This window comes from Camelina sativa, chromosome 9, assembly GCF_030686135.1.
Source record: "Camelina sativa cultivar CO46 ecotype springtype chromosome 9, ASM3068613v1".
NCBI lineage: Eukaryota > Viridiplantae > Streptophyta > Magnoliopsida > Brassicales > Brassicaceae > Camelina > Camelina sativa.
This window is the reverse complement of record NC_141888.1, coordinates 8,673,221-8,686,199: the sequence shown is the minus strand read 5'-3', so window position 1 is coordinate 8,686,199 and position 12,979 is coordinate 8,673,221. Positions and strand designations below refer to the sequence as shown.

Genomic DNA, 12,979 nt, shown 5'->3' with positions numbered 1-12,979 from the left:
TAAAATAAAATTGTTAGCAGTAAAACTGGACCATAATAAGATAATGCATATAAATTCTCACATTATTATCCAGATAATATTATTTATTGAGCTCTAAATCGTCTGTCTCAAACACTCAAACCCTCATCACTTATCAAATGTAAATGCTATTGCAAATCGTGTCTCCGTATGATTACTCTTTGACCTTTAAATATAATAAATACTTTCTCATACTATACCAAAAAAAAAAATCTATAATGTTACAGTATCACTATCACATCTACTAATATCTGATACGCATTTATTTCAATTTCTTGAGTGACCTTTACGATAGATTCCTTCCTACTCATTTTTGACAATTTTTTTCTTTGATCCAACTCTTAAATTTGACATTCACCACTCCTTTTTTAAGTTTTCGTCGGTTCTTCTAAATATGTTAAAAAACCTTTAAAAAAAGAAACTAAAATTAAAAGAGTATTAGTGAAAGACCAATAAGCAGTTGCATGGACCCTGATTGATTCATTACCGCTAATACTTTGTCTGAATCCTCCATTCCTATTTATACCACTCTCTTCTTCTTCTCCAGTTTCATCACACACAGTCACACACTATAAACTTCTCACATCTCCATCTTGACGAAATCACCCTTCTGCTTCTCTCTCTCTCCTTTGCATGTTGTGATTTGCTTTGCTTCACAACATGGGTGTTTTAGTAATCTCCGTTCTTGTGGTTCAGCTCCTAGTGTTTTCCGTTTGCGTTCAAGGCGCTTACCGTCGTGGCGGCCACATGGGACCTTGGACCAATGCTCATGCCACTTTTTACGGCGGCGGTGATGCTTCCGGCACTATGGGTACCTCATCGATATCTCCAATAAAAATTTCGTTTCATTTATTACTTGGATAACAGTAATCATCCTCTTATTAACATGCAAACAATTATAACGGCTAATGATGAAATTATTTACAAGATACTATAATAGATAAACAAAACTCGATTTTAAATCTAAATTTGTATGCTTCCACTTGCACATTAGATTTTTCCATATGATTTTAAGTCTCAATTGTTTCAAATGTCCATTTTCATAGCAAAAAAATAAAAATAATAATGTCCCTGTTAATGATTAGAAACATTAATTTAGCATAATGGAACTAATCTAGGTGGAGCGTGCGGGTACGGGAATCTATACAGCCAAGGTTACGGACTAGAGACGGCGGCGCTGAGCACGTCGTTATTCGATCAGGGACTTAGCTGTGGAGCGTGTTTCGAGCTGATGTGTGTCAACGATCCTCAATGGTGCATAAAAGGCCGATCCATTGTGGTCACCGCCACTAACTTTTGTCCTCCTGGTGGTGCATGCGACCCTCCCAACCACCATTTCGATCTTTCTCAGCCGATCTACGAGAAAATTGCTCTGTACAAGTCCGGAATCATTCCTGTTATGTACAGAAGGTACTAATTCTATTTAAACACTCACAATTTGATGTTTATGTACAGAACTGAACTATACGTGTAGTGGTTTATGAATATTACACATTGAACACTTGTTTAGAACCGTTAATTAAAGAAAAATAAACATTTATTAAGAAATATAAATCGTATCTTTGAAATTTGCTTACACTTTTTAGGTAGATCTCCTTTTTGACTTAGAGATATATATAGTCAAATTTACTAGTCGAATATTTGAGATGAAACTAATCGTTAAGGCAAGACTAAGATTAAAGTTGTGTACTTATTTAGAAACATATGGACTTCTCTATACGTCTGACTTTTTGTCTTAACTCTTAACTGGTTGTCTTGTTTTTTTTTTTTTTTTTTTTTTTTTTTTTTTTTTTTTGCTTTTCATCATTTTTCTTGTAGTACTTTTATAGACTAATGAAGGCAAAGTTATAATATTTCTTCTTACCTTTTTTAATTATTGTTTATGACTTTTCATAGAACATATGTAGCAAAACCACAAAAAACACGTATATTGAAACATTTATAATCAGCTTTTGGTCCTATATATAAATTACACATTTAATACTTTTGGACCAGTTGATACATGTGGTAGAAATATATGTAGGGTATTATTAAATAGACCCAAAACTGAATAATAGTGACATACCGAACTTCCTAGACTCCCTAGTGGTGAGAGCTTTCCCGTGAACTTATGAAGCTTCGATGAAATATTAATAGGGTTCGGTGCAAGAGAAGTGGAGGGATAAGGTTCGCGATCAACGGCCATTCATACTTTAACTTGGTGCTGGTCACAAACGTGGGTGGAGCCGGGGACGTACACTCGGTCTCGATGAAAGGGTCGAGGACAAGATGGCAATTAATGTCAAGAAACTGGGGACAAAATTGGCAAAGCAACTCTTACCTCAATGGTCAAAGTCTGTCGTTTGTTGTCACCACAAGTGATCGTCGAAGTGTCGTCTCGTACAATGTTGCACCTTCCAGTTGGTCCTTTGGCCAGACCTACACCGGAGGGCAGTTTCGTTATTAATTATACATTAACCGGTTCGGTTTGGTTATGTAATGTTTTTTTTTTCCGGTTCCAAGTTGGGGACTCTTTTTTGGTAACCAATTGAGATTGGGACTGATAGTGATATGTAGCGAATATGTGTGGGAACGAGAGAAAAGAGAGAGATATAATTCTCTTGTTATAATATAAGAAAATGAAAGTGATGTTATGTATTTGCTTTACTTAATTTGTGTTCATGGTATTTTTTTTTTCTGCCAACTAATTCTTCTTCTTTACTAGGAAAAAATAAATTAAAACCACTAATTCTTCAAAGAAAAAAGAATTGATATGTGGGACAGATCCAGGTTGGCTCGACCCTAGCAAGATCTCTAATAAAAATAGGTCCATGTATGGTCTATCTCTTCTTGTACTTGCGGTCCAACGAACGAACCAATCTACAATAAACCCCCAACTAAAAAATTTAATTGGTATGGTTTGATCAAATTGGTTAGTCTTATATAAGCCATAATATCCTTGACTTTGATATACATATATTTTTAAAAGACTTAAAACCATTGGACCAAAAAAAACCTTGAAGAACAACATTATGCTTTCTTTATCTTAAATATGTTTGCTTATGCCACTAACTATGAGCTTAATATGTCTTAGTTTTGCATAGCCAATAATTATTTATCTTATATATAAAGGTATGCATCTAGAAATGGGTATACATATTTTTGGTCTTATATACCTACATTTATACATATACAAGGAAATGGTATATTTTAGAGAGGATGGTAAAGCGTGGGGAGAAGAATATAAGATAAAGGTGACAAATATTTCAAACCAAGTTTAAAGAAAAGAAAAAAAATGATGTCAGAGAACTGAAACTGTTTCTTAACAGAGCAACCATGAAAGATGTATGCGTGGGGTTTCTTTCTATTTCCGATCATTCTCTCTCTCCTCACACCTGTTCTTCTCTGTCTTCAGGTTTCCATTTTTGGTAATGAAAAAGATTACTTACGATAACATAGCCATCACCGAATCCAAACATCACATGCCTCCCTCTCTTATATGTATGTTATGTGTCTCTCTTGTGTGTATATATGAGACATTGGTTGTAAGGAGAGACTAACAAGAAGATGGATTTTTCATGTTTCCAAGAGTACCCTTTTGGTCTCAAGTTCAGAGGTACATTTAATGGGTTTGGAGAAAACAATGCAGTGTCTGAAACCGTGGTAGAAGAGTTGTGCAATAAAGGAATGATGCAGAAGAAGAGTGATGATTTGAAGAAGAAGAAGAAACAGAGCGGTTCTAGGGTTTGTAGTAGAGGGCATTGGAGGATCTCTGAGGATACTCAGCTTATGGAGCTTGTTGCAGCTTACGGTCCTCAAAACTGGAACCACATTGCAGAGAATATGCAAGGAAGAACAGGTAAACAAAAAGTTGAAATCTTTAATCTTTTCCTTTGCTAATTCCTGAAAAATGTGAAACTTACAATGTTCTTGATTCTTTGGGTTTGTTTCAAGGCAAGAGTTGCAGGTTGAGGTGGTTTAATCAGTTAGATCCGAGGATTAACAAGAGAGCTTTCAGTGTTGAGGAAGAAGAGAGACTACTTGCAGCTCACAGAGCATTTGGTAACAAATGGGCAATGATTGCAAAGCTTTTTACTGGAAGAACAGACAATGCCTTGAAGAATCACTGGCATGTACTCATGGCAAGAAAGATGAGACAGCAATCAAGTTCTTACGTCCAAAGATTCAATGGAGGGTCTACCCACAAACCAAACACAGATCACAAAATCTTCAATCTTTCTCCTGGTTTGTGTCTTCTTACCCTATCTACTTCTTGATACATATACATTTGAGTTTGATCTGTTATTGGAGTCAAGTCACATTATGCTATATCTCTTGATATTTAGCACTCAAGAGCATTGAACTTATGGTAACATGTAAATTGGGCTCAAAATTAACCAGCTTGCAAGTTTTAGGGAGATTCTCTGATGTTGGTGAGTTCTAAGTTTCATGTTTCTGTGTGTTCTACAGGTAATGCCGATGATGAAGATATGAATCTGAAAAAGTACAGCTGGGAAATGCTAAAAGAGGAAACTACTAACCTGAAAGCTCAGTATCTCCAAGAAGAATATTGTTCTTCACGCATGCCGATGCAGGGTCCACATCATCACTACTCAACCTTCCCTGCAGATTCCTTGGCACTGACACTGCATGTTTCCATCCAGGAACCATCATCATCATCCTCATCATCATCATCTTCGTCATTATCACTGCCATCATCATCAACTGCAGAACATACAATGGTGACCAGATATACCGAGACCACTAAACCTCCAGCATTTATAGATTTCCTAGGAGTAGGCCACTAAAGCTCCAACACGTAGAGTGGGAACTAATCAAGAACTTGATTACTCCTGTCATTATTATCAAAGTCACTGTCTTTGGTTAGCCATTAACATGACAAGCTACGAAATCAAGTTATGTCTTTATTATCTTTATCCATGTGCTCTTATTTATCGAATTTCTGATTCAAACTCTCAAAACAATATTACAAAAATTAAACACCAGCACATATTTATCTTTAAGAATTCTGAGTTAGGCCATGAATGGAGACAAAAGTAATGGTTCTAACCCAAGGTAAAGAATCAATGACCAAAAAAATCTATAGCAGTTTTGCATTCCATATGAGTAAAACTTAACTAGCATGAGCAATACTGTCATGCATTCTAACTGGTGTCAGCCATTGCTTTTTCGAGTTCTTCCAATGTAAGCAGCCTCGTGGTCTTCAAATTATTTTCTGCTTTTGTGTAGGAATCTATATCCTTAAGGTTCACTTGCTTCAATGTGAATTGGTTTCCCACAGCCTTTATTGTCTTCTCAACAAAATCAGATCTTTCAATGTAATCCTTCATTCTACACACGAAATCTGTGTGATCTCTTTCCTGCAATGTACCAAAACCGTTGGAATACATAACTAACTTCCATGAATAAAAGAGTTTTGGATCAAGTAATCAAATTGAAGACATTTAGATTAAGATAGATTCAGGATCATACCAACCGGTACTGCGGCACTCTCGAAGGCAGCTTAAGGTAAGCCATGTTTCTCACATTGTAGTCCCATAGAAATGATGTATGGTGTATCCATCTATTCCTTATTATTGATTGAGCATTCCCACCAAACTTACGATCACCAAAAACATAATCTGAAATATCCGAAATACAAGGAACATTAAACCTTTTCACTAAGAGTAACAAAACAAGAAATCTAAAAGAGTAGAGCTTTTAGTCACACACCATTCTCACGTAGTTGGAAACCATTAATACCATTGAACACATCACCATACAACGAACCGCTCCAGGCCATGACAGAACGAGGATAAGGCTGGACATTTGGAACATCATCCTTGTTACAAATCAAACTCACAAACATAGTACTCTTATCCACAATCACAGTTCCTCCTCCCGTAAACCTTTTAATAACCGGTATTCGATCTTCCATAACAGGTCCAAGCTCAAGAAGCTGAGCAGGCTTCCTGTAACAACGACAACATTGCTCAAAAGTTAAACATTTTTTCGCAATGACTTCGATTTAGAATCGAGGAAAGATGGAAACAGTAAGTGTTTTTACCCTGACATTCCCATAACAATGGTAGGGACATCGGTTCCATCATTAACAATGCACCAATTATGAGAAGATGTTCTAAGAAGCCTTTCTTCCAAATGCAGTTGCTCCAAGATTGGTATACCTTTAAGTCTAACAAGATTCATCAACGGAAGCCCCAAATCCTTAGCTCTACTTAAACTCATCTTAGCCCTTTTCAAGCTTTAACCTGAGAAGAGAAGCTTCTATGATACAAGTTAAGAGCCATCATCAATACAGAGACTTTTATAGTTTCTTTCAAAAACCCACAAAGACAAAAGCAGACAAATCTCGAAATTTCGAATCTTTGGTCAGATTTTGAATTTTAATGAAGATTGAAGAAAGGTATCTAATTTCGATTTGAGGGTTATCAAATCTCGATTCCAATAAGAATGGAAGCTAACCTGAATTCGGATTCCGGTGACGGTCGTTGGTCGGCGATCTCCGACTTCAATGCAACGAGAGGATTCTGATTACAGCTAGCGAAGCCTCTAGCTTGACTAGAAGCTTTTTTAAATTATATAATGCGGAAAAAAAAAAAAAAGGTATATGCCCGCAAGGTGTTTGATTAAATGCCGCAATGAGATGTGTTTTTTTTTTTTTTTTTAACGTTCTGGATTTATGAATATATTACATACCCAGTTTAGGAAACAAGCATCTATGGCTAGAGAGACTTATAATTATCTGATTAATCTCGGCGTAGAACACACGAAAACACTATGATGGTGCATGGAAACTGTTCGATTAAACGCCGCAAAGAGTTGTATTTTTTCAACAAACATGTTTTAATATTCACAATCTCATCACAAGAATAGTAATAATAAAAGAATAAATGTCATTATTAGATCTTAATAGAAGCTATTCTCCATGAATTTAACAAAGTCATTAAAATCGATTCTTCCGTCTTTGTTTCCATCTAATGACCTAATCATGACCAAACAGTTCTCTAAGCAAAACCCTTCTTTGAAACCTAAGATTGTCAAAACTCTTTGCAACTCTGTAGCATCGATGAACCCATCTCTGTTTTCATCAAACACATCGAAAGCTTGCTTCACTTCTTCCAAACTAGCTTCTTTCTCTTCGAACAAACACGAAACTTGCTTGGCACTGTACCGTTCTTGAAGCTGATCATCGTCATCATCATCATCATCATTGGAAAAAAGCCCTAAACTTGTCATAACCATCTCAGCATCTTCTTTACATAGATCACCATCTTCTTGTTTGATCATCATTCTCTCTTGTTGATCTTTGTTGTTGTTTTTGTCGATACTACTTTGATGATGATGTTGAAGAAGAGGGATAAATCTGGATAAAGAGATGCGAGTTGAGGAAACCCATCTGCAGAAACTTATGACGAACAAGTTGAACAGAGCAAACAAAGGAACAGAAGAAGAAGAAGAAGAAGATTGTTTGTATCCCGACAAGAAACTCTTGGACTCCATGGTTACGTTACTTAGGTATATCAATGAATGAAAGGAATCACAAAAAAGGTTATTAGAAAAGCTTCTTAGAGGAGATATAGAATCTGTGTGTATATGTTAAGATATATATACAAGATTGAATTTTTCAAGTGTTGGTTCAAGGAAAGTGGTATAGGGCGAGTAGAGACAAAGACAAAGTCCGTGTTTGAATAGGAAATAGGAAGTTTCTTAGTTTCCTTCTAACATTATTGGAATTGTTAGGAGTTCTTCTGGTCTTATTTGGAGGAAAGTTTGGTCGGTTTGACTTGTTTATTTATCGTTAACTTACAAATATTTTGTATGTTTTATTGGTTGGATATATAGTTGTGTTAAGTAATCTAGACTTTTTGTATATTTTTAGCATTCAAATATGATATTTAATTAAATGAAAACTCGAGAGACCAAGACTGGAATACATATGTAGTACTGAAGACTTTTTTCTTTGAATGTACGACATTTATTTCAATCATAATTTGACTGGAAATCTACTTAATTTATATAACGATAATTATTTCAATAATGTTTTACGCTGGTTGTGTTTTTTTTTTCTTATCAATTTTTTTTTATGATTTTTTTTTTTTAAAGAGCCAACCCCTCTATTACTTCACCAATGGAGGTGGTCTTATTGTGACTTTTTTTTTTTTTGCTAAATTGCAAATATCATATAAAATGAAGAGTTTGAGTCACAATACTGAATAACCCATAGGGTTTGGTTTCTTGGCAAAAAAAAGTAGAAAAACAAGAAAGCAAAAGTAAGTCTTTGGGAAGAACGTTGAACTTCAGTGCAGCCATAGTTGCATAAGCGTTTTGAATCGCTTATTCATCTGACGTGCAGTGATTGTGTTTTTAACCTCTCTGTCGATGCTTTTGAAGACCACTGATGGTAGCACAAAGTGTTGGTTGTGATACAGATTGTTGCGCTGTTTCCAAATAGCATAGATGACTGATTGGCAAACTAGTTTGCGTAATGTGAACGGAGAGCGGGCAAACCTGCTGTTTGTCCAGGTTAGTAGTTGGTTCCAAGAGCCAAAACTTGTGGCCGGCAAGTCTAGCTACCTTCTTACTGCATTCCAGAGGTAAAGAGCAAAGTCACAACTTAAGAACAAATGATCCCTGAATTCTGGGTATAGGGAGCAAAAGTCACAAGTAGTATTGATATTCATCCCCAAACCCGCAAGTCTTGTCTTGGTAGGTAGTCTGTCCAAATTTGCTATCCACATATTAAACGCATGCTTTGGCGTAGCTCCTTTAAACCATACTGAGAGGTGCCAACTTACCTCTTCTGCTCTTGGTCTCAATGATGCCTAGGTTCTTGGTGACGAGAAACCATTGCATTTTTTATTGTCCACCACCCACTCATAAGAGTCTGTATTGTGTGCTTCACTGATGTTCCTTGTCGTGGTAAGGTGAATATGGAGTTGAAGGGCTTGTTCAGATCTTGGGTCCGCCAGTTTCCAACCATTAGAGTCACATACATCTGCTACTTTTGCTTGTCGAGGGACCCTTAGGTCTCTGGGGCCTTGGTATCCGATGAACTTGATTAGGGGACCGAAGGGGGTCCAATTATCAAACCAGAAACTTGCTTCCCTTCCATTACCAATGGTGCATTTAATAAAACCTTCAGCCAAATTTCTAAGCCTTAACAAGCACTTCCAATTCCAAGAGTTCGAGGCTGTTTCAGGCTGATCCCATAAGCTTAAAACTTTGCTACAGTTGTGGAGTTTATGCCAAGCAACCCATAACGAGGCACTTCCAGAGAAGAGCAACCAAATCATTCGTAAGCACAAGGTTCTATTCCAAGTAGCGAACCTTCTTAAACCAATTCCCCCTTCAGACTTAGGAAGACAAACCTGGGACCATGAGATTTTTGCTAGACCTTTTTTCTCGATCTGACCAGACCATAGGAAGCGAGAACATAAAGATTCAATTTGTCTAATACAACCCAGCGGGAGGATGAAGGTGGAAATCCAGAAATTGACAATACCTGAAATGTCCGAGGTAATTAGCTGAACTATATCAGCGAAGGATAGTGATTTTGTTGCCCAAGAGTTGAATCTGGCTTTGATTTTCTCTATAAGGGGAGCGTACTCTGCAACTTTCAATTTCCTACTCATCAAAGGCAAACCCATATATTTTTTAGGGAGCATCCCAGTTGTAAAACCATAGCTTGTTAGAGCATTTGAATCAGCTTGGCTCAGCACAGAGTGGAATAACTGTGTTTTATCTCTATTCATGTGCAGCCCCGACCAACCAGCAAAATCCTCAAGTGTTTCATAAATACCATGCAAGGATGAACTATTACTATCAAAGAATATCATGACATCGTCTGCAAACATAAGATGGGATATTTCCACTTCTGAGATTCTAGGGTGATATGAGATGCAACCTGAGGCATACTTAGATCAGAGCAAACCTGAGAAGACCTCCATGGCAAGTACAAATAGATAGGGTGACATAGCATCGCCTTGTCTCAATCCCTGAGTACTTTTGAAGAAACCTCCAGTGTGTCCATTTACTGTTAGTGAGAAACTGGCAGTGGTTAAGCACTCCTGGATCCAGCCGATGAATTTCTCTGGTAGGTTAACAGCTTTGAGGGTTGCGATAAGAAAGTCCCATCTTATAGAATCGAATGCCTTTCGCAGATCTACCTTAAGCATTGCACTAGGTGGAGTCGCTTTCTTATTGTAGCCTTGAACAATTTCAGTAGCGAGCAGGACGTTCTCCAGGAGCAAGCGACCAAGCATGAAAGCAGACTGAGCATGACTGATCACCGAGGGGAGGATGGCTTTGAGTCTGCCGGCTAAGAGTGTAGAGATTACCTTGTAGACAGTGTTTAGACAGGAAATATGTCTGAACTCTGACACAAAAGAGGCGTTGGGGATTTTTGGGATAAGGACCAGATTTGTTGCATTCCACTGCTTGAGCAATTGACCAGAACTAAAAAATTCAAGCACAGCCTCTGTGACTTCGCCCCCTATGAAGTACCAACACCCGGTAAAGAATTCTGAGGAAAAGCCATCAGGCCCACTAGCCTTGTTCCTTGGCAACGAGAAAAAGCTGCTTTAACCTCCTCTGCCGTGAAAGGAGATTCCAGACGTGACTGCTGAGCTTGAGAGCATCTAAAGTTCAGGAGGTTTGTGATATCTTCTTGGTGGAAGATGTGATTATCCTGCTCACCTCCAAGGTTTTTTTGGAAATAATCCACACAATGATTTTGAATATCTTGTTGGCTTTCGAATCTGTTGCCATTACCATCAAGTAGGAAGTGGATGTGGTTTTGCGCTTGCCTAGAGGAGGTCATCTTGTGGAAATAGGAGGTGTTACTGTCTCCCTCCCTAAGCCATGTCACTCTTGATCTTTGGAGAAAGTAACTTTCCTCTGCAGTAGATAGAATAAGCCATAGCCTGTGTTTTTCCAATTCTATTTCCGCATTAGCAACAGATGGAGATTGTAACATTCTATTCTGATCTTGGAAAAGGCTTTCATGGGCTTCTTCTGTTCTTTTCTCGAGATCAGAGTAGTTTTCCCTGCTGAAATCTCTAATGACTTTCTTCAAAGCTTTAAGTTTGTTTGATACCCTGAACATTGTAGAACCCGTGATATTTAGAGAAAACCATTCCAGGCAGATCAGTGGGATGAAATCTTCGTCCTTTAGCAGAAAGTTGAAGAATCTGAACGGCTTCTTTGCCTTAGGGGCTGCTGACCGAAAGCTTATCCCACAAGAGGCGTGATCGGAAAAACTAGGCTCACCAAAAAGCCTTAGGGAAGATGGGAAGCTGGTAGTCCATTGATCATTTATCAGAATACGATCCAGTTTTTTGGTGACAGGATCTCTTCTTCTTTTGTTCCACCAAGTGAAGGTAGGACCTCTGAAATTCAGATCGGTTAAGGAAGCATTGAACATAACTTCTCTAAACAGTCTTGTAGGACTATCCGCCAATGAGCCGTCGTCTGCAGAGTGTTCTTCTGGGTGCAATATCTGAATGAAATATCCAAGTAAAGCCCAAGCCTTGTCATTGAGCCTTGCATCATTTGAGATGTTTATCAATTCATCCCATAAAGCTTGTCGTGTAGCCTCATCATTAGCAGCATACACAAAAGATATGACCATTGCTTCCGCACTCTCCGGAAATTGAACTTCACAACTGATCATTTGTAGAGACTTACTAATTACCGAAACGCTGACGCTAGGGTGCCAGAGAACCCATATCTTACCTATCTCCGAGAAACCATAGTTGTTGTCGAAACCCAGGCAGCAGAGCATTGAGAAATTTCTGTTGCTTAGTCTCCTTGACATGTGTCTCCACGAGACTACCAAAAAGGGGTTGATGGTGTCTAAAGCATTTCTTAAATCCGTGTCTATGTGAGGCTATGTTAAAACCTCTGACGTTCCAACAAAAAATGTCTAAAGACATGTGGGTGTTTATCGACATGGAGATTATTGGTGTTTGGGGTCTTTGCCCTTTGCACTTCGTTGCTGTCTCTATGACAACACTTCTGTGAACTTTTCCTCATCTTCCAGGTCAAAATCTTCGTCTTCAGATTGTGACGATGGTACATCAGAGGAGTCCGCTTCTGCCTCTGAGACTGATGCACTTACGCATAGCTTTGCTTCTTTGCTTTTATCAGGCAACACAATTGGAGTTTTACTTGTGCTAGCATCCTTCACATTGATTGTCGAGGGTGCTGTTACAGCGGAGATTAAGTACTTGGAAGGACCTCTGGAGCGGGTGACTCTCTTCCATTCACCCTCTTTTGCCACGGGTTTGGGAGTTTTGGACCTCCTCCTTCTTTGTTTTTTAATAACTTCATTTGGCTTCTTTCGTGGGCATTCCTCAGCAGTATGGGTCGTAGAATTACAACCCTTACATAGGATAGGAGCAGCACGACATTTCCTCAGGCTGTGGCCGACTTCTTTGCAGTGGGCACAGATCGGGGGAATCCACGGACTAGAAACCTCGATACGCCTGATATCACCTGACTGGAATTGGACATTTACAGCTTCTGGCAATGGCTTGCGGGGATCAATGATTGTGAATACCTTTGCGACTTCCAGATTTGTTTTATTTGCCGTGGTGGGATGCAAGAACTTGGGCTCACCAACCAGGCTAGCAATCTGCTCCAGTCCATCATCATTAAAGAATTGGAAGGGGACGTGTCTGAGCTCCAACCAAATGGGCACAGTTTTAAGCTCAGGCTTAACTGGGACGACTCCAGGTTCCCACTTAGCAACGAACATCGTTTGACCTTCGATTTACCACAGTCTCTGATTTAGAACCCTATTTTTTGTTTGGACATTAGGGATTCGAAATAGGAATGCATTTCCCTCCATCCTGGATACGGTAATATCTTGGAATTGCTTGCTCCAAATGTCATTGACTATATTGTGGATTGTTCCTTGGACCGGTGGATCAGAGTAAAATTGGCCAAGGATGAACGATTC

General features: G+C 38.4%; 6 protein-coding genes across 8 annotated transcripts; 2 read left to right on the top strand and 4 right to left on the bottom strand.

The window, feature by feature from the left end:
* The first annotated feature begins 295 nt into the window (after window positions 1-295).
* Window positions 296-2,664, top strand: LOC104710744 (expansin-A5). The gene is made up of 3 exons (XM_010427394.3): window positions 296-829; window positions 1,137-1,428; window positions 2,155-2,664. The coding sequence occupies exons 1-3, from the start codon at window positions 679-681 to the stop codon at window positions 2,462-2,464; spliced, it is 753 nt and encodes a 250-aa protein (XP_010425696.2). The 5' UTR covers window positions 296-678; the 3' UTR covers window positions 2,465-2,664.
* Window positions 2,665-3,236: 572 nt separating this feature from the next.
* Window positions 3,237-5,008, top strand: LOC104715120 (uncharacterized). Its single transcript, XM_087466374.1, has 3 exons — window positions 3,237-3,856; window positions 3,952-4,242; window positions 4,468-5,008. The coding sequence occupies exons 1-3, from the start codon at window positions 3,565-3,567 to the stop codon at window positions 4,803-4,805; spliced, it is 921 nt and encodes a 306-aa protein (XP_087322500.1). The 5' UTR covers window positions 3,237-3,564; the 3' UTR covers window positions 4,806-5,008.
* LOC104710743 (uncharacterized) lies at window positions 4,949-6,831 on the bottom strand. Of its 3 annotated transcripts, none has more exons than XM_010427391.3 (5): window positions 6,481-6,831; window positions 6,065-6,282; window positions 5,731-5,969; window positions 5,491-5,639; window positions 4,949-5,378 (listed from the first exon to the last, which is right to left on the bottom strand). In XM_010427391.3, exons 2-5 carry the CDS (start codon window positions 6,241-6,243, stop codon window positions 5,163-5,165), a joined length of 783 nt encoding a protein of 260 aa, XP_010425693.1. In that variant the 5' UTR covers window positions 6,244-6,282; window positions 6,481-6,831; the 3' UTR covers window positions 4,949-5,162. The 3 variants fall into 3 exon arrangements, with proteins under 3 accessions (XP_010425693.1, XP_010425694.1, XP_010425695.1); XM_010427392.3 differs by having other exon boundaries at window positions 6,065-6,266; window positions 6,481-6,721; XM_010427393.3 differs by having other exon boundaries at window positions 6,065-6,279; window positions 6,481-6,618.
* Window positions 6,832-6,842: 11 nt separating this feature from the next.
* LOC104710741 (putative calcium-binding protein CML45) lies at window positions 6,843-7,702 on the bottom strand. The gene has a single exon (XM_010427390.3). The coding sequence runs from the start codon at window positions 7,516-7,518 to the stop codon at window positions 6,925-6,927; it is 594 nt and encodes a 197-aa protein (XP_010425692.1). The 5' UTR covers window positions 7,519-7,702; the 3' UTR covers window positions 6,843-6,924.
* Window positions 7,703-8,201: 499 nt separating this feature from the next.
* Window positions 8,202-12,775, bottom strand: LOC147937929 (uncharacterized). Its single transcript, XM_087467604.1, has one exon. It carries the CDS (start codon window positions 12,773-12,775, stop codon window positions 12,020-12,022), a length of 756 nt encoding a protein of 251 aa, XP_087323730.1. The 3' UTR covers window positions 8,202-12,019.
* LOC104715119 (uncharacterized) lies at window positions 9,939-11,833 on the bottom strand. The gene is made up of 2 exons (XM_087465360.1): window positions 10,714-11,833; window positions 9,939-10,510 (listed from the first exon to the last, which is right to left on the bottom strand). The coding sequence occupies exons 1-2, from the start codon at window positions 11,831-11,833 to the stop codon at window positions 9,939-9,941; spliced, it is 1,692 nt and encodes a 563-aa protein (XP_087321486.1).
* Window positions 12,776-12,979: the final 204 nt, after the last annotated feature.